Source organism: Ornithodoros turicata, chromosome 3 (genome assembly GCF_037126465.1).
Source record: "Ornithodoros turicata isolate Travis chromosome 3, ASM3712646v1, whole genome shotgun sequence".
Taxonomy (NCBI): Eukaryota; Metazoa; Arthropoda; class Arachnida; order Ixodida; family Argasidae; genus Ornithodoros; species Ornithodoros turicata.
The window spans coordinates 13,397,554-13,424,106 of record NC_088203.1 but is presented as its reverse complement, the minus strand read 5'-3'; the positions used below and the strand labels follow the sequence as shown (position 1 = coordinate 13,424,106).

The 26,553-nt window shown below is 47.1% G+C and overlaps 3 protein-coding genes across 4 annotated transcripts in view; all 3 read right to left on the bottom strand.

The window, feature by feature from the left end:
• LOC135388132 (plasma membrane calcium-transporting ATPase 2-like) overlaps positions 1–7,222 on the bottom strand; it is a 134,621-nt gene extending 127,399 nt beyond the window's left edge. The window contains exon 1 of one of the 2 annotated variants that reach the window (XM_064617479.1): positions 7,203–7,222. The gene's annotated coding sequence lies outside the window, so the exon portion shown is untranslated. Of the gene's footprint in view, positions 1–2,775; positions 2,888–7,202 lie in introns of those variants that run through there. The other variant, XM_064617478.1, reaches the window with a different exon arrangement.
• On the bottom strand, positions 3,442–7,099 carry LOC135388131 (tetratricopeptide repeat protein 27-like). Its single transcript, XM_064617475.1, has one exon. The coding sequence runs from the start codon at positions 6,945–6,947 to the stop codon at positions 4,458–4,460; it is 2,490 nt and encodes an 829-aa protein (XP_064473545.1). The 5' UTR covers positions 6,948–7,099; the 3' UTR covers positions 3,442–4,457.
• A 17,590-nt stretch (positions 7,223–24,812) lies between the features above and the next one.
• LOC135389929 (Krueppel-like factor 9) lies at positions 24,813–26,299 on the bottom strand. Its single transcript, XM_064619979.1, has one exon. The coding sequence runs from the start codon at positions 26,191–26,193 to the stop codon at positions 25,225–25,227; it is 969 nt and encodes a 322-aa protein (XP_064476049.1). The 5' UTR covers positions 26,194–26,299; the 3' UTR covers positions 24,813–25,224.
• Positions 26,300–26,553: the final 254 nt, after the last annotated feature.

Genomic DNA, 26,553 nt, shown 5'->3' with positions numbered 1-26,553 from the left:
ATAGTATGTTGTCCCCCAGTGGTTACCAGTAACAAAAGGAAAGAAAGAATGTATGATTGCTCTTGTCTGGTTGAACACGACTATATAGTAACCCTCACATTTTGAGGTCCTGAGTATCCATGTTTTTATTATTATTATTATTTGTGCGTGTGTGTTGAATGTAATCGAAGTCTTAAAAAATCAACGCAGCACTGTTGTGAAATCATGAATGATAACTTTAAGGGGGTACCAATCCTAACCAAGGGGTTCCCCAAGGGTACAAATCTTCTTCGCAGGATTCGAGATTGTTACGTAGCGGACATTTCGGGTGACCCCTGATGCGTTTTTCACGCACGCAAGCAGCTTCAAACTGTTGCAGAAGTTAAAAAAAAAGTGCTGCGAAGTCTTGCCGAAATGTCTACAACAATTACTACATGAATGACGATGAGATGAGGTGTGTGGTGATGTGATGAGGTGAAATGTCTACGATTGCTATTCTTTTCAATCTAATTCAATCCAGTCTACGTGCAGAGAACCTACGTAGGTTACGCTCTCATTTCGTTATGAAAGCGATTCATCCAGCTGGGTTTTCTTTTTTTCGTAGGCTTCCACAAATCGTACCACCATTTTCCGCTTACGCTTATCTACACACGTGCGCGCAGTTCCACGATGTACGCGACACTTCTAACTCTTCAAAACACGCAGTACTTTGTATACTACTTGAAAAACATGTACCACTTTGAATAATGCTCGAACGAGACACCTTTATGCGAGCTAGAAAAAAAAAAAGAAGAAGAAGAAGGAGAAACGCCACGACGCTTTCAACAACGTTTTTTAAGAAAAAAATACAAAATATCTTTCCGTCAGCACAATTCCGCAGGAAATAGCTCTTACTGTTCTTCCATGATCTCGTTGTACACTTTATGAATAAATAAATAAATTAGGGAGGACAGCGTCTACCACCCTAGCTTATAATTTTACTCCCTATTTTAATACCCCTGATCTGAAATTTACTCCGACAGTACTGCAGAATAGACCCTCTCGATCAGTCCCTCAATTCCTGATATAGTCTCATCCATTTGAACCCTAAAGGGGCTGCATAAAAGTTCGTGTTTTGGTCCTTTATGGCACAAGTGGATAATAGTTGTGGCAATGTATTTAGTCCCTAAAAGGTCACTAAGGTTACACCCTTCCCTTTATTTTTATTATTATTTTCTTAGAGTGTAGGAGCAATTGTATACACTTAGCACACAGCGAACCCGATTACCTAGATTACACAGTTCGTTCGGCACGGAATGCACGTTAGTTAACATTGTTGCTTCGCTGGCGGCAAATTTTTAACCCACAGCACCGTCCGTTTTACCGTCCTTTACCGTCCGTGATTTTACCGTGATTTTACCGTCCTTGCGCATATCACTGCGCATTGACCACACTTGCTTCTGTAACGCTACGCAGTGTACTTGGAGTAGAAAAACACCGACAAATGCAACAACAAATCACTATGAAATTATTTTACGCATCCCACTGTGCAGCGTTGTTTCAGATTGTTTGGCAAAGTTGCTTCGAAAGGCCCGCTCTCGCATCAGGAACAATGTGGGAGTTTTTCGAAGACTTCGTAATAAATTATCTGGCGCTCATATCGTAAAATTGGTCGTAAAATAAAAAAATAGGTCGTAAAAATATCGTAAGATAGGAAATCCGATAGGCACAGGTAAGCGTAGAGTTTCTGGGGGTAAGGTCACCACGAGGAGACACGCATTAAACGGGTCGCAGTCACAAAATGCAGCTAATTGCAGAATGATACGATAATTAACTACAATGGTCGTCATTGATGAGGACGGTACAACCCCCGAGTTATCATGACCACTTGATATCCGTGTCAGTTTTACAGCACGTGACTGCACGTTACAGACGTAACATTGTAAACCTTAGCTGCCTATACAGAAGTTATGAAACCCCGCAAATTTCAAACGTTTTGAAGTACAGCAAACAAGCAAAAAATCGGGGCTTTAGAAACATCTTATTTAAACCCAAATATCATCCCACGTTTTCAAGGTCGTCCGCGGGGACCATGGTGTCCTGGTGTCCTGGCGCCGGCTCACGGGTGCTCGCTTCTTGTTTCATCTAAATTTCGAGGAGGGCACGGTTCTTATATCGCTAATTTCAGCGTGTGCAGGCCCTCAACACCTCCACATCGACCGACACCGACTGACAAGAAAGGAAGATATCTGGACCACTCCATCGATAAAATATCGATTCCAAGGCGCGAGTGAATCGCGTTTTCGGCGGTTCCTCTTTGAACGCGCTCTCCCCAAAATAGGCCTAACTGCAAAAACGCGTGTTGCCTTTTCAATCCGCGCATTTTTCTCTGCCACAGTCGGCGAGAAGCGCCTTGCAAGCGAACGGGGGGGATCGGCGAGCCCCCGTTTTGTTCCACAAGGGCACTGCGCTCCCCATCTACCCCCTCTCTCTCCCCCCCTAGGTTGAGCTCCCCCCGCAAATGCGACAGTCGAAGAAGGTTCAGCCACGTAGGTTGCTTTATTCCGTCGACCGTGGGTTCGGACCTCGGGTCGCGGGGTTCGGCAGTGCGAAGTTCGAGTGAGGTGTCTGATAGCGGTCGGGGTTGTAAAAGGAGAGGGTTCGCAACCCCTACGGAGGGTGCGAGCTCCGAGAGTGCAAAATGAGCGGTAAAGATGCCGCACCGCGAGTGGAAGCCCCGGGTTTGTCGGGCGGGGAGAGGGGGGGTCCGCTTGCACCTCCCTCGTGTTGATTTGCAAGTATTTGAAAATTACTCACATTTCCCAGCGTTGATATTCCTATATTTCCAGTATTGATCACACTATAAATAGATCAACCGGTGTATGCCAGCTTCTCCCCAAAAAAGCTTCTGCACATAGCTGAATGATCTCTAGTGACGACTGGGTCATGTGACCCTGCAGTCTCGCCGATCCAGCCTCGTGATTTGTCGCTGTTGCTGGAACGCTAAACGCGTCATCGCCGCGCACTCTTTGAATGCCGTGACCTGTGGCGCCGCTGTGCGGTGATGTCGCGCACCAGTGCGGAAGCAGTCGCGCGCGGCGCCACACAGCTGCGCTGCGTTGCTGGGGCAGAACAGCTGCGTCTTATTTGTGCCGCATATTAAATTTCGTTCCAGGAATACCAGATGAGAAGGCACAAGCTCAGCCCATGCTTCAGTGCACTTTTTATCTGTTAGCGCTGCAAGGGGACGTCGCTTCTATACAAATGTGCTACATACGAGCAATGCATATTTTTCTTTTTGTTTTCCTGCATGTTCCAATGATGTTCAAGAGAAGTTCCACACCACAATCTGTATGGTCTGATTCCAGATTCACGAGTCTAACTGTGTCAGCCAATGTCCGGCAGCTCATTGGTTGTCGGGGTATTTTTCTGACCCGCAATACATTTTGTTCCATGTTGTTCATCTTTGTCTACACATAGGAATTGGGCTGGAAACATGAATATATTTGTTCTCATAATCAACAGCTGTAACTTGTACATGTAAGTCCTATCCATAATGTATTTTCAAGTCACACACAAAGTTACATGCTACCAGAATCATTATCAGTGACCATAATTTTTAACAGTACTAATTTTAGTATGCTGTAGTGCCACAAGAGTACGCACGACTCAAGTGTGTCAAGGTCAGGGGTATGTCCCATCTACCGAAGGGTATAAAGCCGAGATAAAGGTGACTGAGCAGTGTTTTAAGATACTGTAGAACGTAATCCACAAGTCTTGTCCCTAACAGACAACATCAGAAACTTCCAGAGGGCTTAGCACCACTATGAACTATGGGAACTTGGTTAGAAGAAAGGAGGAAAAGGTCTCCAAACTCTTTCGGTTTCTCCTCTCTTGGGCAATAGGCCATGAGGTGTCAAGGTCATTGAAAACGAAGCATGGAGAACTGTTCTTCCTTCCTCATGACAACAATCTCCCAGGATGCAATGCACACGCAGAGAGCAGTGGGCCTTCCTGAAATCATCTATTGAAATACTTTGCAGAGTGACTCTAAACATGACAAGAAGGTATGTGACAGCTTTCGCATACCTTCAGTTTAGGTCCTAGTTTGTGCTTAAACTTTAAGCTTCCTTTTCCCAGTTGACACCATTGGTTGAGCTACGCATAAGTGAGCCCGAGCTTGACAGTGTGCTTTCCCAACGCAACACGGGAGGCCGAAGGAGACCAGGTCCACAAAGCAAAATAACAAACAATGAGCTTGCATTTATCACCTTATCTACCTGATTACAGAATCTCTCTGCTGCATATACACACATGGTTGAAGTGTGCTGTAATCGAGATGGCATCCACATATGTCTGTGAAAATTTGAATGGAGACGGCACTATACTGCAAATCTGTGAGCAAAAACATTATATTCGTGGCACCGACTTTATAGTAAAGCGCCTGAACGGATATTTCAACCTTCACGTTTAGCTCGCAAACGTCTGACACACAACATCTATGCCAGCATCAGCGCAAGTTCATCGAGCTTCGCATCAACAAGTTCTACGAGAGGCCCAATTTGTTCCATCTGATCTGGTACATAGTTTCTTTCGAATGCCTTCACCACGGACAGCGTTCCGCGTATCGTTATCCTCACAGTCGACAACAGCTGCTGTCTTTTTGTTGCATCCGCCATATCTTTGGTCCCGCTTACACAGGCTTCAACAATCTCCCTGGACTTTTCTAGCACCTCGCAACACGATTCAAGGTCCCTTTCCCACTTGGGCTTGTGCGTGAGGCAGCGATGAGACTTCTGATAGTATTGTAACATCTTTTCAACGTCTTCCTCCTTGACCCCATCCTTGTCGGGAATCGCGTAGAGCGCACCGTAGCAATGCCACATGTCGGCGTCGTTCGTGATTCCGGAAGTCACCCTGCTGAAGAGCTCCGACAGTTTCTTCCTCAAGCTCCGCGCGGAGCTTCCCGTCATGCCCACAACGTCTTCCAACACGGCCCTGACGAGAATGCGCGCCACTTTCGAATCGGCGTGCTTCCCTTTAATGTCAATCATCCTGTGCCACGCATGAATGCACTCTTCGAAGGCACCAACGTCGACAGAGACTAGAAGATAGTTCTCCCACACACGCCAGTCTTCGTAGTTGCACTTTAGTGACTCCTTAAGAACCTTCCACGCCTTCTGTTTATCTCCCATACGAATGTAAGCGTTCGCCATGTTGTTCCAAGCCTCGTAGTTATCGGGATCAATGTTGACAACCCTCTTGTACGCCTTCACCGAGAGCTCGAAGTTCTGAGCCTGTAACGCCGCATAACCGAGTGAAAACCACGCAGCCATCTGCAAGCTGTTGATCTCCAGCGATTTTTCGAGGTGCGGTATCGCTCGTTCGTATTCTTTCTTGCGATAGTAATGCATTCCGAGCGATCGTTGTGCGCGTGCGCTCTTCTCGCCGGATGCTTCCCAAGCTTTGAGGTAGTGCGCAGGTTCATCAGTCGCATCGCCGAGAAGGCAATACAGCAACGCGGTTTCCTCCACCTGGAGGCGTTCTCGAACGACGGCTTCGGCACGGTCACGACGTCCGACCTGGATGTAACACACCACGACTTCTTCCCACAGCTCGTACTTGAGGAACAGGTCGAGCGCACTCTTGGTGGCTCCGAGAGTGAAGAAGAGATGGCCGAGCTCTTTCTCCACGTTCCACGTTGCTGGGAGCGCCGTGCAGAAAAACAAGCGCTGTCGCTGCTCCGCAGTGGGGACTTCGCTTTTGACGGCATCCACTAGGCACTGCAACTGAGACATTGCCCTCTCCACTCTTCGACTGTTCTTGCTTTCTAATCTCGACCTGTGAAAGAGGGCGCTGAAGTGCACGGACCAAACTTTTGGATCGCTCGTTATCTTGGCAATGTAAGCCGTCATTTCTTCGTCCCGAAGGGGTTCGGGCGAACCGATGCTTTTCTTGAACATGCACATCGCCAAGATCAGACACTGTTCCTCGGCAGTCAAGGTGCATTCCACGGGCAGTTCATCACTGAACTTTATCTCGTTCATAATGGTGTCGTCTTTCAGCGTAACATCTTTCGGGAGTTCACGAAGTGGGCAATGCTGCTCAGTTGATGAACCGATAACGTCACCACAACGCCGGGTGCTCAGAATGAGCTGCGGAAGTGACGTCTGCTGGTGGTAGGTTCGCTTCCCGAGAGCGCCTGTAAGTTCAAACTCGGCGTGGCAGAGCTGCTTTGCTCTGTCGAGGTATGACTGTGCTTTGGTCACTTCGAAGTAGTGAAGATGGTACATGGCTGCCTCCATTAGAAACTGCATTCCTGTTGCCGGACCTTCTTGGAAGAATTTCTGCGTTTCCAGCCATTCCAGGTTTTCTTTTATTAAACAGTACAGGCCAGAACAACGTTCAAGTAAAACTAATTGGTGAATGTACGCGCACCTGCAAGCCCACAAGGATGCCGTTTGCGCTGAACTGAATGCGCGTGCTTCCACTAGAAGAATATTGGCTAGGACGAGTAACGCCGGGTTGCTGACCAGGTGATAAGCCGGTTCACCACCAACCTCCAACGCTTTGACGCAACAGTCGAAAAATTCGCTCTCATTTTCAACATTCGCGAAGAGTTGCTCCTCAACACGATCCTTCAAAGCTGGGCCGGTCCAGTTGCTTCTTATGAAGAGCTTAAGCGTCGATATACCAATCAGCAGAGCAATAACATGTCGGCAACGATCACCGCACTTGACATACGAACACACACGTTCCCTGATATCATCGAAAACATTCGTTGAAGATGAGCACGAAAGAATTTCTTTCACGCGGGGATCTGTAAATATGTCGTCGCTTTTGCCGGCTACGATGCTCTCCACTAAAAACCAGAGGAGGTCGTGGTCACTGTTCTCGCCTGATGTCTCTTTCGGTTTGGAGAGAACTATGTCTAACCTCACGTCCAGAGCAAAGTGCTCTACCTCATCGAGCATAGTGTTACAGTGCATGATTAGGATGCAGATGACATCATACCATTCACATCAACTTACTCACTATCCGACACAAAACACGATGGTTCCCGCATTGCGCCTGAAAACCACGAGAATCAAACACGTGCCATAAAACGGAAGCAACGGAAGTCGGTGAGAAACGAGGTTCAAAAAGAGAAAGAAAAGTCGCCTGACCCGGATGTGCGCTTTCACATCAAAAGCGCAGAATCTATGAAGGCTCAAGTAATAGTGCAAAAATAGTGACGAACTTACCGATTTCTTGTCAAAGGACGAAAAATCTATGCACGTACCGATCACATAAGCAAGACAAACAAAACAACAGACACAGCTTTCGAATGGGACGGCAAGATGGCGCGACGCGGCTAAGGAACCCTTAAGGCAGCAAGAGTAGCGACGATCTCGTATACTCGTACCGCAATCGCCATGTTTGGTCCAGTGTGAGGCGTAGCGCCACCGTGGTAGCGCTGGGGTTAAAGTGCAGCTCCGCTGCTGTTCCGAAAGTATGAAGACGTTGTGATATTCAGAACCGTGGTCCCAACTTCATTCATAAACGCACATTGCTTTCCAAATTTCCATGCTCCTTCGTGAGAAATTTGAGAAAAACTACCGGGCGGCGGTTCCACTTGTGACGTCATACTTGGAACTGCGCGGATTGGATAGCCACACCTAGCCAGCTCTGCCTGGCAACCAGTTTGTGTTTACACTCCGTCATGGCCGCTGTATCGTGCTGAAATAGCTGTCACGAGCTATCGGGGACCACCGCACCGTTTTATCATGTTTCTTATAAGGAATACTTCGTCTTCGAGCACGTTCTCGTTCTCAACAGCTTTGGTGGTGCTTTCTGCACGCGCAGCAAGTCCGCGCATAGTGCGCTGCCAAAGCTATTGAGAATGCGTAAGTGTACGTCACAGAGTTAGGTCTAGTTGGTAGCATGAAGCACAGTGCGGGCACAGAATGTCCGCTCACGACGGCCGTCGTTGCACAACGAGGCCATCCTGTAAGGCTTGTTAAAGAAGACCGGCAAAACTATTTTTGAGGCTATTAACGACAGCAATTATCACGGAACACACCCAAAACATTCACCTTCGCCCATAGATCTCCGCCATCGCATCAATGATTTGGCGTTAGCCAAGCCACGAGCGCGGCTAAGCCAGGACGAAGCCGGGATTGGTCAGGGTTTGCCGACCACAGGACCGCCGTGCCAGGGAAAGTTAAAAAATTGTTTTCTTAAAAACTACAAACAAATGGGTGAAAATTTTTCACATGTATGCTCCCTGTGCGGAAACGAACGCACAGCCCAAGCATGGCTCCATTCTGTCGCAGTCGAAAATCGGCGGAGCTGAGCTTTAATGGTGTTCGCAAGTTCGCAAGACTGTCGATTAATGTGTATTAGCTAGAGCTCAGGCATTTTGCTGCAGCAAAAAGCAGACGTTATTTTCTTACTTTACGGCATTTTGAAGATATGTACTAAATGTCTCGAAGGCGATGGAAAGTGATGTTCTGAGGCTGGAACACAGAAGAAAGGACAACACACAAAGCCTCAAGTGCCTCGAAGGGTGTGCATGCATCAATGGTGTAGGAAGGAAACACAAGAAACATCGAATTCTCGAGATGGACAAAACTTTTAAAAGTGCAAGGTGGGAGATGGTGTTGCGTAATAAACACTGCGATGTGATTTTTAACGGTGGTGAACATATGCTCGTCCTTCGTTTTTTTCCGTTTCACCATGTGAGACGTACCCATTGGTTCGCTTAGCACAGCTCCCAGTGCCGTAGCCACACTTCCAAGGTAGGAATGGGGAAACTCGATACAAAAACCTGCACTCTCTCTCACCCCCCCCCCCCCCCCCCCCCAGCGCTGATCCTGCACCGACACAAACACACACATATCTGTGCAAATACAGATGTGAGGTGAAAATACCCCCATATATCATATATACAGGGTGTCCACCGTAACTAAAGAAGTAATTTTTTAAAATTGTGGTGGTGGTGGTGGTGGTGATGATGGTGAAAGGGCTCGCCGTTGTCGCCCTCACAGAGGTGGGCAGCAGAGAAATGGAAAGATCACTTTTTCCCAGTTTCAACCAATGGCGATGTACTCTGCGCCTAAAGGCCTACCGGGCCCAGGCAAGCTTCTGTGTCGATGCATTAATTAACTTTCGGTATATAATAGAGCTTTCCTCTGTATTTTTATTCCTTCATATCATCTTTCTATTCCTATTCTATTGTTCTATTTCCTATTGTTATTTTCTTCTTATTATTATTATTCTTAACTCTTAATTATTATTATTATATTTCTATTATTTCTCTATCCCTATTATGCGATTTCCTTATTTTCTCTTAAGTCTTCGCAGGGAAAACGCAGCGGGGATCTGATTGTTGCGACAGCGTTTTCTCTCCCCCGCATACAGAGGAAAGGAAAACACGGGAAAACGGGAACGCTGCACTTGAGCGTCGAAAAGTGACCACCAGAGCACCTTATTTCCAGGCCATTTCCCCGCGCTATAACAGTCTCGATTTTTGTTCTGAAAACGGTAATGTTACGAGTGACCCCGAGGGATCCGGCGTTCTCATTGGGTCGGTCCCCTCTCTTTGATAATTAAAAAGTTAATCAACGAAAATTAATGAATTAATTAATGCATCGACACAGAAGCTTGCCTGTGCCTTTAGTGTAGGGTACATTGCCATTGGCTAAAACAGGGTAAAAGTGATTGTTGTATTTTTTAAAATTACTTCTATAGTTACGGCGGACACCCTGTATATACACCCTTTTGGCTCTTCGTATAAAAGGGTTAATAACACCCAGTGCAGGGGAAACATTCTCTCCTCGGATTTACACAATTTGTGTGTCAGCCTGTGACAGGTAGAGAAGCTCGAACCTCCCCGGGGCTACGCCGCTGCCTATCACATATTTCGACTACAAAAAGGTATTGAGTTTTGTTGCCCCAAACGTACTTCCATTCGCGATGACTAACAGCAGGCAGTAGGCGACCTCGCTAGCTGGAGGGGGGGAATAATAACTGAAAATCACAGAATGGGACTGCACTGCAAGAGCTCTAGAATCTTCGCACCAAGTAAAATTTCCCCGTCAATGCGTCACATAGTTTATGAAGTAGATTTACTTGAACTTGTGGTGTACCTTGCAAGTTAACCTTGTGCGTGGTTTACACTATGTAGTAGAAGAAGTCCAATGTTCATCCAACATTAGCATCCCTCTCGTGCAGAGCTCCACAGTCATCAACCATTCGAATCGATTGATTTTTTCGCTGTTTGTCGTTCGGACCACTGTCGGAAGCCGCCTCTCTGAAGGGAAACGCGTCAAGCGTCAACTAACTGTACGTTTTTGCTCTCGTCACACCTACCATCATGTGTGCCTACGCCAGTACTCCCATCGGCTTCTTAAACATCACACAGGTCCTGTTGGGTCCCACCATTTTCATCATGATCGCTCTGGTGCACTACAAGGGCAAGTTCTTCGTCCTACGGTTGGATGTACTCTTTATCTTGTGTACCTCGGGCACTTTCTTCCTGTTATCCTTTCTCGTGTTGATGTGCTCGTTGAAGGACTCCATGATGCCCTATCGTAGAACTTATCGCACCACTTTCGCCTTCGGGTCATTTCTCTACGCTGTAAGCTGTACCGGCTACCTGTGTCAGGAAGTGTACTTTGGGGCAACCGTGGTAGGAAGGGCAGCAGCGGGAATGTCGGTAGTGAACTGTTTTTCCTACGTGGCCTGTGCTGTGATTGCTTTTCAGCCGGCAATTATTTAACTTGGATCGGACTGTTCTTTCTACGGGCCCTTGTTGTATGTGTTTATATGTTCTGCTGCACTCACCGCACGGACACTCCTATATTTGTACGCGAACTTGATGCGGTGTCCACGTCTTCAACCATTGGTCGAGGCTTCGTGTGACTGGGAATATGTCGGAAAATTAAGAATGAAGATTATAGCTGAAAAAAGACATCGACCTAATCGTATACAGAAATAACGTTGGCCCAGTATACGCGCGAGATGCCAATCTTGGTATCATTGCTGTTTGTCCTTATTTTGTTCTTGTTGCCAGTGGTGGACGGTTTACGGTTCATATTACGACGCCGTCTAACAAACATCACGTCAAATCTAGTACTTTGATAAGTGCGTGCCCCTTCGGGCGTGCTGGTCTGCAGCATCCTTGTCCATTGTTCCTCGCATGCCTTGCTAGCGTCTGCGAAGACTTACCATACGGCTAAGTTTAGATGTACCTGATAACCCCAACGAGGAACGAGGTTGCTCATTGATTACTCCACAATTTCGTTAATGTAACTACGACGGTAGATATCGCTTGAACAACTTTATTACAAGATGATGACTGGAGAGTTTTGTCGCAAAGGGCGATACTCTACTCCATTGCTGGTGGGGATGCGGGGAATGAAATAATGAGCCCCTTCCACAATAATGATCGAAGTCCTATGGTATCCAGAAAGGTGAGGAGAGCTTCGAGGGCAGAGTATTGGTGGGCTGGATGTGGCCAGGGACCAAGCAATTTTGTGAGAGGGGTGGGGGGGGGGGCGAGAGTCTAGCTCGTTCAGGTATCCGGAGAGTACGGTTCGGGAAGGTTGGTAGTGTGGGCAATGGAGAAGAATGGATATCGCTTGCAGTCTGCCTGCAATATTGGTTTTATGTTTCGTTACATTTTATGTCCTGCACTGACAAGTCCGAGACAGTCCAGGTCTGAGAGCGGTGCTACCGCGGTAAAACCGTGGAAAGTACACGGGAATCTTGAGTAACAATGCCAGTTTGCTACCAGCACGTGCTGGAGACGAGCGTGCTCTAGTTGTTCCAGCGGAACACATCGGCAACATTTTCGTCTGCTCTGCTTTTGCTCTGCTCCTCGAGCTCGTTGTGCTAAAACATCTCGATGCTTCAATAAAGCGTTTTCTTTTTCCATTAGTCCAAGCCAGGAATAAGTGACCTCATTCCGTCCACCATACTTTTGTGTTCGCACGTGCTCGCACCACAGTTAATGCTGGTAGCACGACCTACTCTATACTAGTGGGAGATTTTGGGAGAAAATGGGAGATTTTCGCAACTTTATTTTTCGCCATAGTTTCCCAATATTGCCATTGAGCGAACCGAGAGTGGACAGTAGCTTTGGTCTCTCAGGGTACGAGGTGTACAGTTCTCAGAGGACAGGTAACCACAGTCGAGCAATGTTGTGCGTGACAAAAGACATACCGTGTGCCTTCCTACGATGCTCGACAGATGAAAATTTTGAATATGTAACGTGCCAGGTGCAGCTCAAGAGTACGCGTATCACAGTGACTAGTATGTATGTGGCCCCAGATGTAAGGATCAACGTGGATCAGTTTCGCGACTTTCTCCGAGGAGTTCCTTCACCGGTCATCATCTGTGGAGACATGAATGCTCACGGTGTTGTTTGGGGTAGCCGGCACACCGATATTCGGGGACACGTGCTTGAGTGTGTGATGGATGAATTTAACTTGACTGTCCTCAGTGACGGTTCGCCGACATTCTTTCGAGGCCACTCCTGCCACAGTTCCATAGATGTCACCTTGTGCTCTTGTGACATAGCTCACCACATGGAATGGACTACCCATACAGATTCGTTGGACAGCGACCACATGCCTGTACTTGTTATACACCGTCTGTTCACACCTACGAAAGGACAGAGGCAAGTTCGGGTAACAGACTGGAGGCTATACAAGCTTCAGTCCCCTCGCCACGTGACCTCAGTAACTACAGGTGAAGAATTCTCAGCTGCGGTGAAGGCCACGGCTGAGGCTGCAACCAAGGTTGTCACAGTTCCCGACACGTATCGTCAGGTGGACGCGGAATACGAGAGACTGCGGGCGATACGGCGCAGGGCTGAAAGGAGGTTCCGTAGGTCTGGAAGCCGTGCCGACTATCGCGAAGCCTGCCGCTTACAGAGGGTCATCCGCCGTCATCTTCAAAGGTTGTCGCAGCAACAATGGAGAACCTTTTGCTCTACTTTGACTCCTTTCACACCTACAACGAGAGTATGGCAGATCATTAGAACGCTTGGGACGCCGACTACCAAGACATACCCGTTTAGAGCATTGGCTATCTATCGAAATACGGACGAGAAGACGGTGGCTAATGAATTCTGCATGTCACTTGCTAAACCGTCAGTGGCATCTGCAACTAGCGTGCATCAAACATCTGTGAAAGAGGTCACGGACACCACGTGCTTTACTCGCAATGCGCAGTGCGAAGCACTTGACTTCGACTTCAGCCTTGCGGAACTCCAGGCTGCATTGAAATCAAGGGCTCGCCAGTCATCGCCAGGTCCTGATGGTGTTACATATAGACATGTGGTTAACTTGGACCCAACTGCTCAGACGACCTTACTGCATATCATGAACGCCAGTTGGGCTGAAGGCAAACTACCACCGTCATGGAAAGTCTCTAGAGTGGTTCCTCTACTCAAACCCGGAAAGTCCCCTCGTGACGTCAAGTCGTTTCGTCCCATCAGTCTCTCCAGCTGTGTGTGCAAGATCATGGAAAAAATGGTCCTGAGTCGGTTGGAGTGGCTCCTAGAAGCGCATTGCGTTTTCCCTGACTCCATGTCCGGGTTTCGTAAAGGCAGATGTACAATGGATAGTGTGCTGGACTTGGTCACGTATGTAGAACATGAGCGCGCTCAAGGCCGGACAACTGCAGCAGTTTTTCTGGATATTAAAAGAGCATACGATACGGTCAGCCACAGTCACGTGCTCCACGACCCAGACTTGTACGTATCGTGAGTACGTACTCAAAATACAGTATTTTAAATACTTTTTCCGGTATTTTGGTACTCTACTCAATACTTTTTGCGACAAGTATTTTTAGTGTATTTAAAATACTTTTTTCGGTATTTGCTACTCAGTACTCAAAATACTTTCCTTCCTCGTCAAGCCATATCCAGCACGCTTCCCGCCGTGCCGAGATTTTCAGCTCACTGGAATTTAACCCGCTTTTTTCTTCATTTTCTGTTTTCGGGAATTTGCGAATCTGTCATTTATCTTCTTGTACAATAGGTCGGTCCCAAGCCTGGCCTTGCTTGTCAATAACGAACTTCGTCAGAAGACCGTTCCTATTCATATTGCCAGGTGAATCACCAGGGGATTAGGTACAAGATGATCCCGGCATTTGTTTCCTTGGTCATCAAAGCAATAGACACACGTACCAGAGAATGAAAGACCCGAACCGACATACAGGAGGGATTACGAAGTTTTGGGTCAGAATATATCAACAAAGTTTACTTGGGTTCACCAAAGTTCATCAAACATTACTTGACACCAAGACGTTGCAAATGAAAGATATGCATGGCTCATGAAGTTTATTCCTTTCATTTGTAAGGCCACGTTGAGAATACGCGTTTCACTTACTGCTAACACTAAAGTACTTTAAAGAGTATCTTAAATACTTCTTAGAGTATTTAGCACTCTACTCAAATTACTTTCAGCTTTGAGTATTTTGTACTCTATTTTAAATACTTTTTCCGTAGGGTATTTAGTATCTTATTTTAAATACTTTTGCGCAGTATTTTGTACAAGTCTGCCACGACCTCTTCACTCAAGGCATCCAAGGGCGTGCTTTACGGTGGATTGCTGACTACATCCAGGGCAGGTCTGTTTACATGAGGACGGAGAACGGTGCAAGCGATAATCATGCTCTCACATGTGGAGTCCCACAGGGGGGCGTACTGAGTCCTCTACTGTTTAATGTGGTCTTATCATCTCTACCACAGCTGCTGCCAAAGAATGTACATATTACCATCTACGCTGACGATATATGTTCGTGGGGCTCCGGAGTGCAGATGCCTGCGCTACAAAAACGTCTTCAAAATGCGCTAGACGTAACTGAAGGCTTCTTAATGCAGAGAGGAATGGACATCTCAGCAGAGAAGACGGTCTTCCTTCCATTCACCCGAAAGAAATTGAAGCATTTTCAGTTGCATCTAAATGGGCAACGAGTACCAAGAGTATCTCACCATCGCTTTCTGGGAGTAATCATCGACGCACAACTCTCATGGGCTGCTCATGTCAAATATATAAAAGGAAGAGCCGATGCGAGAAGCAACGTGTTGCGTCATACCGCAGGTTCTCACTGGGAACTGTCGACCAGATCCCTATTGGCCATACACAGAGCTCTCATTCGGCAGATGATTGCATTCCACCTTCCGGTGTTACATGGTATATCTGACACCTCAGAGCGAACACTGCAGAGTGCACTAGCCAAGGGCCTGAAGATATGTCTTGGAGTACCGTGCGCCACTTCTAATATTCTAACCACAATAGAATCCCGAGAACTTTCGCTCGCTGTGCTGCGGACTAAGGAATCAGTGCGTCATTATGCGCGGCTAAGCACGTCACACTACAAACACACGCTTGCACGACAATTAGTCCACCGAAAATCGAATTTTTCAAATGCGATCGCTCAACACCACCGAACAATTCCTAAAGCGCAAAGACAGGAAATGGCGCTACATCCTCCATGGACATTTATACCCCCGGTAGTTTGCACGTCCGTACCAGGTTTGCAGAAAAAAGCACATTACCCAACCTTGGCGATCCGACAGTACTGCCTTGCCGCTATGGACAATCACAGGAACAGGACGGCGATTTTTACTGACGGCTCGACGACGACCTCAGGATCTGCATCTGCATTTGTGGTACCAGAGCATAGTAGGGAAGGGATCGCGAGACTATCGCATCGCACGTCGTCGACCATGGCTGAGTTAGTTGCGATTAAAATGGCAATAGATTATATAGGCACAAGGGAGATACCGGCTCAGTGGGTTATCTACTGTGACTCCAAGGCTGGACTTGAAGCTATACAATCGTTCTTGACTGGCGGACGTATTAATCCAGTTGTTCACGACATACTGAAAGAATATGCAAGATCGTACATCACCGGTCATGACGTCCTCATCCAGTGGATACCTGGCCACATTGGCATACCGGGTAATGAGGCCGCAGACGAATTAGCGGACGTAGCACATCTTTCGTCAACAAACTATGTGGTGCCATTTTTCAAGGCAGACGTGAAATCGCTACTTCAGCCCATTTCAAGAGCAGGTATGGAGGAACAGTGGCAGGAAGCTGATCGCCGATCATCTCTCCTCTTCAACTGAGCACATTCTCCTGCATTGTACAAAGTATGCTCCACAAAGGGCTAGGTTGATGTATACCCTCGACCGCCTGGACAACAGGCGTTTCGACGTGGTGAAAGTGCTCGGACTGTGGGACCCAAGAAAGCGAGACACTGCCTTTGCGGCACTTGAGAACTTCCTTGTGAGCTGCGGCATGGAACTCATATTTTAGGATTTTGTGCGAGTGCCTCGTATCAGTGTGTATCTTTGTAGTGTGTATTTGTAGTGTGTATCTTTGCATTAGTGTGTATCTGTTTCACTGCATGTTCTAGTGATATTTATTCACTTGCACCTAGTGTACTAACACACTAATTGTTGGGGACGGGGAATGTACTTCGTTTGTTTTTGGTTGTTTGTAGGTTGTTGTTTTGTTTTGGGAGTAGCAGAACTAGTCAGGAGACAATTTCAAGTTCTCCCTGGTTTTCTTTTAAATAATCAATCTATACTAGTATAGTAGTAGGTCATGGCTGGTAGCGTGCACGCGCCATGCACAAAAGTATGGCTGCCACAAGCAGGGGGAAAGGTTATGCCGTCTGCGACAGTGACGTCAGATGAAAAGAGTCAATAGTATAGGGCTAACAGCGATGTGGGCACTTTGTCTGAAACATGGATGCTTGAAACCTGTCTAGTTCGGGGACATTACTTTGTCATCTATGCGATGGCGCGACAACATTTTCTCATTTTTTCCCCTCTTCTGTGTACGTTTTCTGCGCATGCCCCTGTCTTCAATCGCCGAATTGACAAAGTTGCTCGTGAAGGCAATGTGGGTTACCAGGCTAACGCCACCAGCTCCCGTGGTCTATTGGTTAGGATGATCGCTTTCCACGCCGAGTCTATAGGAGGTGACGCGGGTTCGAATCTTTGGGTTCGAATCTCGGGTTCGCCGTCTGTGCTGTCTGATTTTCCCTGTGTGTTCCAGAAGACTTTGTCGGCCCGTTACCCTGAAGTCGGCAAGGACGCAAACTAACCCTCCCCGCAGTTCCCCCACTCCTTCCAGCTGTCCTCTCTCCATCTGTCCACGTCTGCACGCCGCTCACAGTCACTGTTGCTTCGCGGTACTGAACAAAAAAAGGCTAACGCCGTATCGGAAACGCTGGTAAAATTTTGTCTTATGTTGTCACAAGATTGCCAGCACACTGATGTGAGTACCGACATGAACGTAGAACAGTAACTACAACTCTTCTGTAGCCCTTCTATTGAACACTAGAGGAAGAGCCAATGCGCAACAGGAACGTGAACCAGGAACTACGAAGCCACTGTCGTGCTATCGAAGACTAGAGGATGGACCAATTCGCAACAGGAACGTGAACCAGGAACTACGAAGCCACTGTCGTGCTATCGAAGACTAGAGGATGGACCAATTCGCAACAGGAACGTGAACCAGGAACTACGAAGCCACTGTCGTGCTATCGAAGACTAGAGGATGGACCAATTCGCAACAGGAACGTGAACCAGGAACTACGAAGCCACTGTCGTGCTATCGAAGACTAGAGGATGGACCAATTCGCAACAGGAACGTGAACCAGGAACTACGAAGCCACTGTCGTGCTATCGAAGACTAGAGGATGGACCAATTCGCAACAGGAACGTGAACCAGGAACTACGAAGCCACTGTCGTGCTATCGAAGACTAGAGGATGGACCAATTCGCAACAGGAACGTGAACCAGGAACTACGAAGCCACTGTCGTGCTATCGAAGACTAGAGGATGGACCAATTCGCAACAGGAACGTGAACCAGGAACTACGAAGCCACTGTCGTGCTATCGAAGACTAGAGGATGGACCAATTCGCAACAGGAACGTGAACCAGGAACTACGAAGCCACTGTCGTGCTATCGAAGACTAGAGGATGGACCAATGCGCATCATCAACGTGAATCTGGAACTACAATGCCGCTGCTGCGCTATCCGAGACAAGATGGGCTATGGCGCAACAAGTATGCGAAGCAAGAACAAACAGTGGCAAGGGCTTGGCATTCCGCAAACGCTATACTTGAGAATTGCCGAGGTAAACTAATCGTTACTTTTTCTCTCTGCGAAGAAATCGTGCCAACGTGCCTGGTAGCGACCGGACGGTGTCCCGTGACTCTTCGCATTGTCTCCCTAATCAGGGCTGCAACAAGATTTCCCCTGAACGGAATGTTATCGGAACGCACATCTTCTAGATTAGGAATCCCCACTCGAAACAAAGACCCATTTGTAAGGAGATAAAGCGACGATAAGCCACAATGCTGACTCTCACGCTGTGATGGAATTATTCCTGGATTCTTGCCACCACAGGAGTTCTGGTCCACGGCGGTGAAGTGAGCCCACGCTGCTGTGTGAGAAGAATGGTGGCAATAACGGAAGATTCGTGTTAGTAGTTTTCAAACGTCGAAGGCTCCAAGGCCGGCCGTGCAAAATGAAAGAAAGGAAGGCGTGAGGTCACCGGTGGCATACAGATAGCAGAGTGAGGGAAAGAGCGTTACTTTTTAATCTGAGTAATAAAAAATTCATATTATTATTCCTCTGCGCAAATATTCTGATTTTTCGAATACGGAAGCGAATAATTCATGTTCGACTGGACATATGGAAGTCTATATTCGATGATGATGATGATGGTGGTGGTAGTGGTGGTAGGAGAAAAAAAAAAATAGAGATCTGTGCCGGCTTACCGCGGGACAAGCTACTCCAGGTCTACTAGAGAAAAAGAAAAAAGAAAAACGTCTAAAAAGACGAGAGCTCTACTAGATACTATACAGCACAGCCTGGTCTGTATATTCGAATTTCGAACCGAAACGATGACTTTTCCGAACCGTATATAGGTATTCGAATAGTTGAGGATCTGCATTCGGAAGCCAAGAAAGGACAGATCCGTAAAAGCGTATCACTTATGGCTGCTGCATATCCGCACATATATGCTGCTATGCGTGTGTTCGCTTCGGTCGCCAAAGATTATAGACATTATTATTACACATTATTACATTATTAGACATTATATATCTGAGACGGTGTTCTTCTTTCGCACAAAACATATTTCGCATCCTTACAGGTAGTGATGGGCCCTCATCATTTCCTTGGTGGCGACTTCCTCGCACTTTCGACCTGCCCCCCCCCCCCCCCTCTCGCACACACACATACATAACACACGTGAATTAATGGCGTAATGCGTTGGTTTGCATGTTCTAATGAACGATAGTAAAGAAGTTCGTTTACACACGAACACGATCATTCTCTTCAACTAAAGTTAAAGTGATGGTGAGTCAGCTCATCCTGTCGTTACTTTACAGCTGCGTCAGAGTTGATCTGACGGACGTGAAGAAATGCTGCACTACAAAAACAGCGATTCCGCTGTGGAGAAAATGATCCGACACGAACAGCGAAAGCCGCATTAGTCACGGGATATTTCGAAATTTGTATTTTGAATAACTTGTCGTTGCTACCGTCGAGTTCATGGTTGCCAACGCACATGCTCCGTTTCCTTTCAGTGCACGTGGCTGCCCAAGGTAACTTGGCTATAGATTCACGCATGTTTCATTCGCATTCTCCCCTTCAGGATTCGGCATGTCTGGTCCAGTCCAGTGTACTAATTTAATAGTTTTCCGTGTGATGCACTCTGGGAAGTTATCTGGCTGTTCTGCGAATATTGAAATCTTTGACTATCACAAGACGGTTTTAGATACGGTACTACACGTGACCTTACAGCGCGCGGTGCAATCGCCGTGCGCGGCCGCGTTCTTTTTTCTTGTTCTTTTTCTTTTTGTCATATCGTGTCATTGTTGTTTTGTCACATGTCTTGCTACATGGATTTTTTGTCATTTCATATCACGGTATCTTTGTCACGTATCACATCTATTACTGCATGCATGGTATTTTTATCATCTTATGGCACAGCATCTTTGTCACATGTCTCGTATATATTCACATGTATGTCGCAAAGTAGTTTTGTCGTGTCGTGCCACGGTATTTGTGTCACGTTATGGTATGTTTGTCACGTCATAGGACTTCACCGGCTCTCTTTTTTTAGGCAAAAAAAAAAAAAAGAAAGAAAGAAAAGAAAAGACCCACAAAGCGTACCTTGTTGGAAACACCTCGATCGAGCGTTTCCTAAGACAATCTACAGCTTTCCAGTTGGCGCCTCTAAAAGTTTGCTAATTAGTCCTATTTAAATAATTGATTAGGTAGAATGAAAAAAAAAAAGATACAAGGGCGACTACCATACACAACTGCTAACAACATTCAATTGGTTTCGTTCAAAATCTCGGTGACTGTGAGTTAAGAATTACGATATCCTGTACGTAACATCAACTCCCTTAGCCTCTTCTTCACCTGGAACAACACGTACGTATAATATACCGCATAATCAGCGTTACTGAATTCCTCAATGAAACGTGTCGACGATAAGAATATGACGCTCCGAGATACAGAGAAGGCGGACATATAATCTGGAGATGCTTGGCGTCCCCATAATCCTATTTTATTGTCATAAAAGTAAGAACATACTACCAGGCAATCAACAAATAAGATTACGAAAAGATACACAGGCCGTACGAACAGGTAATGGCCAGTTGAAAGATACCTATACGTTAATTTCTTTGCACGTACCGTCCTCGTGCCCTAGAAGCACTGCTTGCCCTTCTGGAGACTGCAAGGCATCGGTCTTCACTGTGAAGGTCATCATTACAACTTCACCAGCTTCCCGCGAGCAATGGAGTACACTACAGCCTCTACTCTTTAAAAAAGGGATGTACAGTAACTCCTTTTTTGGGAGTACACCCTTGCCACATATATCACTCCCTTAGGAGTCCTCAATCCTCCTCACAAGTCCTCAATCCTCCTGTAGAAGTCAATCCTCCTGTAGAAGTCAATCCTCCTGTAGAAGTCTCATCATTCCCTGTAGGGAGTGAGGGGACTCCTTTTTGAGAGTAATTGTACTCTCTAAAAGGGAGTGATACATGTGGCAAGGAAAAGGAGTTAAAGTACACACTTTTTGTTAAGAGTGTTTGGCAATGACATACCTCAACCATCATCATCTGAATAAGCGATGAAAAGGGGCCAGTTAGTACCTGACTTCGTAACATTCTTTCATCATCATCAACATGAAATCGTCAACATCATCAGCATGAAATCTTTGTTGTTCATGTTTATTCATTACTCTGACGGATCTGGTTGCTCATGAGTACAAAAATGGAAGAAAAAGAAAAGGAAAATGAAATCAGTTGAATTTGTTTAGTTCGAGACTGCAACTTGTTTTTTTTGTTTTGTTTTTTTAATTCCGTGTTAGCGCCGCGAAGCAACTGTGGCTATGAGCGGCGTGCAGACTTCGACAGATGGAGAGAGGACAGCAGGAAGCAACGTGGGACAGGGGGGCTAGCATGCGTCCTGGGCCGACTTCAAGGGGAAAGTCTGCCGGAAAAGTCAGGGGAATCTCAGACAGCAGAGCTGGTGATACGATTCGAACACACCACCTCCCAGTCTTTAGTACGACCTTAACTACCACCAATCAGAGAACGCTTTTTGTCCCTTTAACGAAGTACACACAGCCATAAACGCAATAAGAAGTCGTAGCATCCGAATTTTGCGAGCACCATCTAACTGAACATCACCATAACAGGGTCTGGAATAGAATGGAATAGAATAGAATAGAATAGAATTTGACACGAATTTGACGTCCTGCGGGTCATTGTGGTGGAGGACGTAGCGGCAAATTCCCCGTTGTAAGTCACTGTCGAAACAAAGCGCGGCGTAGGTGAAAGGGTCGTCAATCACAGTGTCAGCCATTCCTCGCGGACAGACATTCTTCGAGACCTCGAGAGACTCTCGTGTCAGTTCCCGGCTCGTCTGCAAATACAATCTTACGCGAGATTCCTTCCGTGCAGCAACGGGCAAAGCTATTCGGAAAAAAGGATACGACCTCGATTTAGTATTCCTCCGGTATGTTGCTAGCCGTGTAAATACACGCATTGGCTGCGGGAAGACTCCTCGTGCAGGACAAAACACACACACACACACACACACACACACACAAAAGAGAGAGAAAGAAAGATAAAAAAAAAGTGCAGGGTTTCAATGCCTTGTGGCTGAGGATGAAATAGTAGTAGAACTAAAAACAAAAATAAGAGATACACACAGGGAAATTTTTATATGGTACCGAAATACGATAACATGGTACTGAAATGTGTATAAGGCACAGGGAAATATGGTACCGCCTTCTACGTCACTCTGTTTAAATTTTTTGTACGTATGCTACACATGGTATGATATGGTAATATATTGTACAGCGAAATATATGGTACCACCTTCTACGTCACTCTGTTTAAAATAAATATGTTGTGTTTTTCGGAGGGCTCAACTCAGCTTCACACTCATCGGTGCTTTTGTTTGTGCGGCTTGCAGCCTCATCACCAACTTAATAACAGCATCAATTCCGTACACAATTTCCTAACAATTTCCACCACTGGATCTGGCCTAATAAAACAGGTAAAATATGATTATCATAACATCACTATCCCCCAATTCAGTGTTCCCGTTGTACTTCGCTTCCTTTCATTCCCCCCGCCTACGTGTCTCTAGATCGCTGCCGCGTATGAGGTATGACGTCGCATCCGCCACATTACAGCCTCATCATTCATCGCACGTTTTATTGCTCCTGGAAGATGTCTCTTTTAAAGGGCCATCGATCTATTCTCTAAAATTGACCTCCATTGTTACCGTGGGGACTTTTCCTTTCTTCACTCGTTAGTCAGTGGAATCACGTGCTTGGAGCCGTGTCGGGAAGTCTGTCGCGTGCTTCCGACCCTTGGCGATGACTCAGCCTCCGTGCGTGACGCAACCACACACTGATTCACGTAAGAATGTTTACCGCACAGGCTCCTGGAAGGGAGCGCTATCACTTAACCGACAGCCACGGCTAGATGCTAGACGACCAGAGCTGTGACGACGGAAAGCGGGCAGACGGACAGTCCTTATACCTCTGTTTTTTTTTTGTTTTTTTTTAAGCAGACAGTCCCTACCTTCGTCTGTTTTTTATGCGTTTTTATCGACAAGAGTTTGCAGATGAACCGAATGTTCCTTGTGAGCCTTTAGACGTGAGAGTACTGAGAGCAGTCGCAGAAAGAAATTTCACGGCTTTCTGCTGGACTTGTTTCGAAGAGCGCAAAGTGGCGCGGTATTTAAGTTCCCGGTAGTAGACACGGTGCTAGCTGCTGTGAAGGGCAGTTTTCGTCGATAAGCAGTGCACGCTCATATGGTGAATAGCAGAAAGTGAAATCAGCATTCATTTCTGCTGTGCCGGAGTATTCAGACGCAGCAAGCTGAAGACGACATCCCAGGCAGTGGCGTAGACAGAATGGGGAGGGGGGGGGGGGGGGGTTTCAAACCCCCCGAACTCTTGCATTTGGGGAAGGGGGAACGGGTTTGAAACCTTTTTCTTCCTTTTTTATTCCCTCTCTACCTTCCGTGTCCCTCGCCTCCCTAAAGTAACTTCCAGTTACTGAAATTCAACCCCGAGAACAGTAATTTAAAATCGTCAACTGCGCGATCGCTTCCTGTACGTACTACAAAACTTCCAATTTGAAAAGAAATCAGAAGAAAATCTTGATCTTTTGTACTCGAACTATCGAAAAAAAAAATATTTGCACGTGATGTGATATTGCATTAGTGATTAGACTGACAATGAGACGCAAAAATCTCAGTATATATTATCACAAAGTGTCATAGCAATTGGTCATTTTCCTTTAGTTTTCTTTTCTGACTTCACCCGCCGATCCACCTATACGGAAGGAATCCTTCTATAACCATCCACTTTCTGCCGCGCAACATCATGTCGCTTGTAACGATAGATAACCGTCCCCTAACATCATCAGTTTCGATCGTAATAAATCCCCTCCCCCAGCCGGTACTTATGTTTGCTCATCAAATAATGATCACCGCAGTCATAACACGGTAATCTTGGAAGGGTACAAAGCATTCGTGACGTGAGAAGGTGTGCAAAGTACCTCAGCTACAGTGCTGATGCTGAGTGGAACGTCATCAATCCCGGAAAACTCACGTGTAATATAATGACGTCAGGCAAATTCCAACGTGCGCTTCAAGTTCCAGCCATGAAAGCAAGAAACTGAGAACGCCAACCACGTGCTGGCAAACAAGCTGTTTGTCTTTCCACTGTTACCAGCGGTGGACGTCGAGTGAATCACACTGTCTCTCACAAATCGCTTCGCAGATAATGTTAAAATCCGGAGGGGGGGATTTGGTCAGACGCGTCTAATCAGCGAGCACGTTCTGGTCGAATTGAACGCGGTTATCACAACCGCAGGGATATAACCAGTGATTTCTTGCGACTATGATTGTGTTTAGATACTGACATTCTGATGAAATTGGCGGTGACTTCTTGCCAGTTTGTGTGCAACGATTAGCTGCGTATAAATGAAATAAAGTGAGCTGTTTTAACTGCGTTGAATTTAGCTAAAATATGGCCCTTGTAGTTCGTGCTGCGCGAATTCCATTCCAGCGCTGCTCGAACACGGTACTGTAAGGTAAGACGCTCTTATAAAAAGACCACCACGGAAAGGACATAAAACACCTGTACTCCCCGTATGCTTCGAGCTAGATTTACAGCGGTGCGCCCGCCTGCGCGTTAACTGAACCTTACGTCTCCCATTACATGTATACAAGCGAGCGAAGTCCACTTCCGCCTGATGAAATTGGGGGAAAAAAAGCACGGCTTCGGATACAAAGGTTTGCCAAAGACCTGGTCCAAACTTTGGCAACAACAAATTTATTGAAAACATGACATAATGAAACGAGGAGCAAAGCACAAAATTAACAACATGGCACAACATGACGGGCGATGAGTTTTCTATGCCCTGACCAGATGACAGGACGCTGTGGTGGGTCAAGAGCTGTCGGCGCTTTTGGTCGTGAAAATAAATAGAACATCTCCATCACGATTTGTCGAAACAAGACTGTTCGTCCGTGAAAGAGTACAGGTTACCGTCAATGATAACCGGACCATTCGGAGTATTTTGTCGTAAGAAGAAAAAAAAAAGTGCCTTTAGAAGGCGAAAAAGCCAGAAGTTCCTGGCCGTATACAACAATAAGCGTTTCTCAGAAACTGGCTCGTAAATGTAGTCGCAGACGCACTTAGGCACGCACTGCACTGGCAGACATTCCCGTGTGGTGTCTGCCGCGGTAAGACGTCCCAGGCTGCAGCACTGTCTGTTTCTCTCGGCGATGAACCTTGAGGTGCTTGGCTAAATGATCGGAACGCGAAAAGCGCTTGTCACACGTCTGACAACGGTACGGTTTGATGCCCGAATGCGACCGCTTGTGACGAGCGAGCTCGTCAGACCTGGAGAACCTCCAGCCGCACCCGGGCCATTGACATGCGAAAGGCTTCTCACCGGTGTGGCGGCGCAGGTGGGCTTTAAGATGGGAGCTCTTGGAATACACCTTGTTGCACCCTTGGTACGAGCAGCAGAAGATTTTATCTTCCTCCTTCACGGCAGTTTGCCTACTGTACCGCCGCGGCGTCGGCTCGAGCAAGATGCTCGCCTTATGTCTGCCGCCTTGTCTGCCGTTGGAAGTCTTACTCGTCGTGGGTGTCCCTCCACGTCTTCCACGTACGGCTCCTCGACCACGAGGTACGGACGGTGGCGGCGGCGGCTCTGGTGGAGGGACTGCAGGTGCACCAAATTCTTCCTCGCGGTATCCGGTCATCAACGTCTTGAGACCGACGCCAAGAACGACGAAGTCCTCCTGGTATCCAAATCCATCGGGAAAAGGAACATTCTCGCCGAACGCGGACCAGTTGACCGCGTCTTCTGGTGTCGGTGACGGCGTGGAGCACGCATCCTCGTACCCAGAGTCTGGGCTGTTTGAGGGCCACCAGCAATTAGTTGTCGGTTCACAGTTGGGCAGCGGGAAGAAGGTATCCGAAAAGGAACTCAGCGTTTCTGCGGGTAAACTCGACGCTTGGCCGTTGTCGTCGGAAACGAGACAGCTTTCCGGGGAGAAAAGATATTCGAGGTAGCCATCGGAACTGAGGCTGTCAAGCGGGAGATCGTCCCAGGAGATTCCCACGATGGTTTCCGGCTCGTTGCTGTCTTCCATGACTGTGTCGTCGCTTATGAGTACTGCGTTGCGGCTCGGAAAACACGTGCTGCCGTCGCCATACCGCGCACAACTAGTAAACTATCCTTCGTTGACCTCTCTTTCCTAACTTCCCTCTCTCTTTCCGAGGGTGATAAGCCAGTCGTCACGTGATCTCCCTCATCCAATGGCTTGGCGGCGTGCCAGCGTTCGGCTGAACCGCTTCGAGCTTCGATATCGGCGGCAGCTGAATGGACTCGCCGTGGAGTGTCGGCTGTCGGAAAGGGAAACCGCGATGATCGCATGTACCGCTTCCATCTCGTCGACAAGTCACAGGGGAACTGATTTTACAAGCGTGTTGGGGGGTACGCGGCCGCGAAA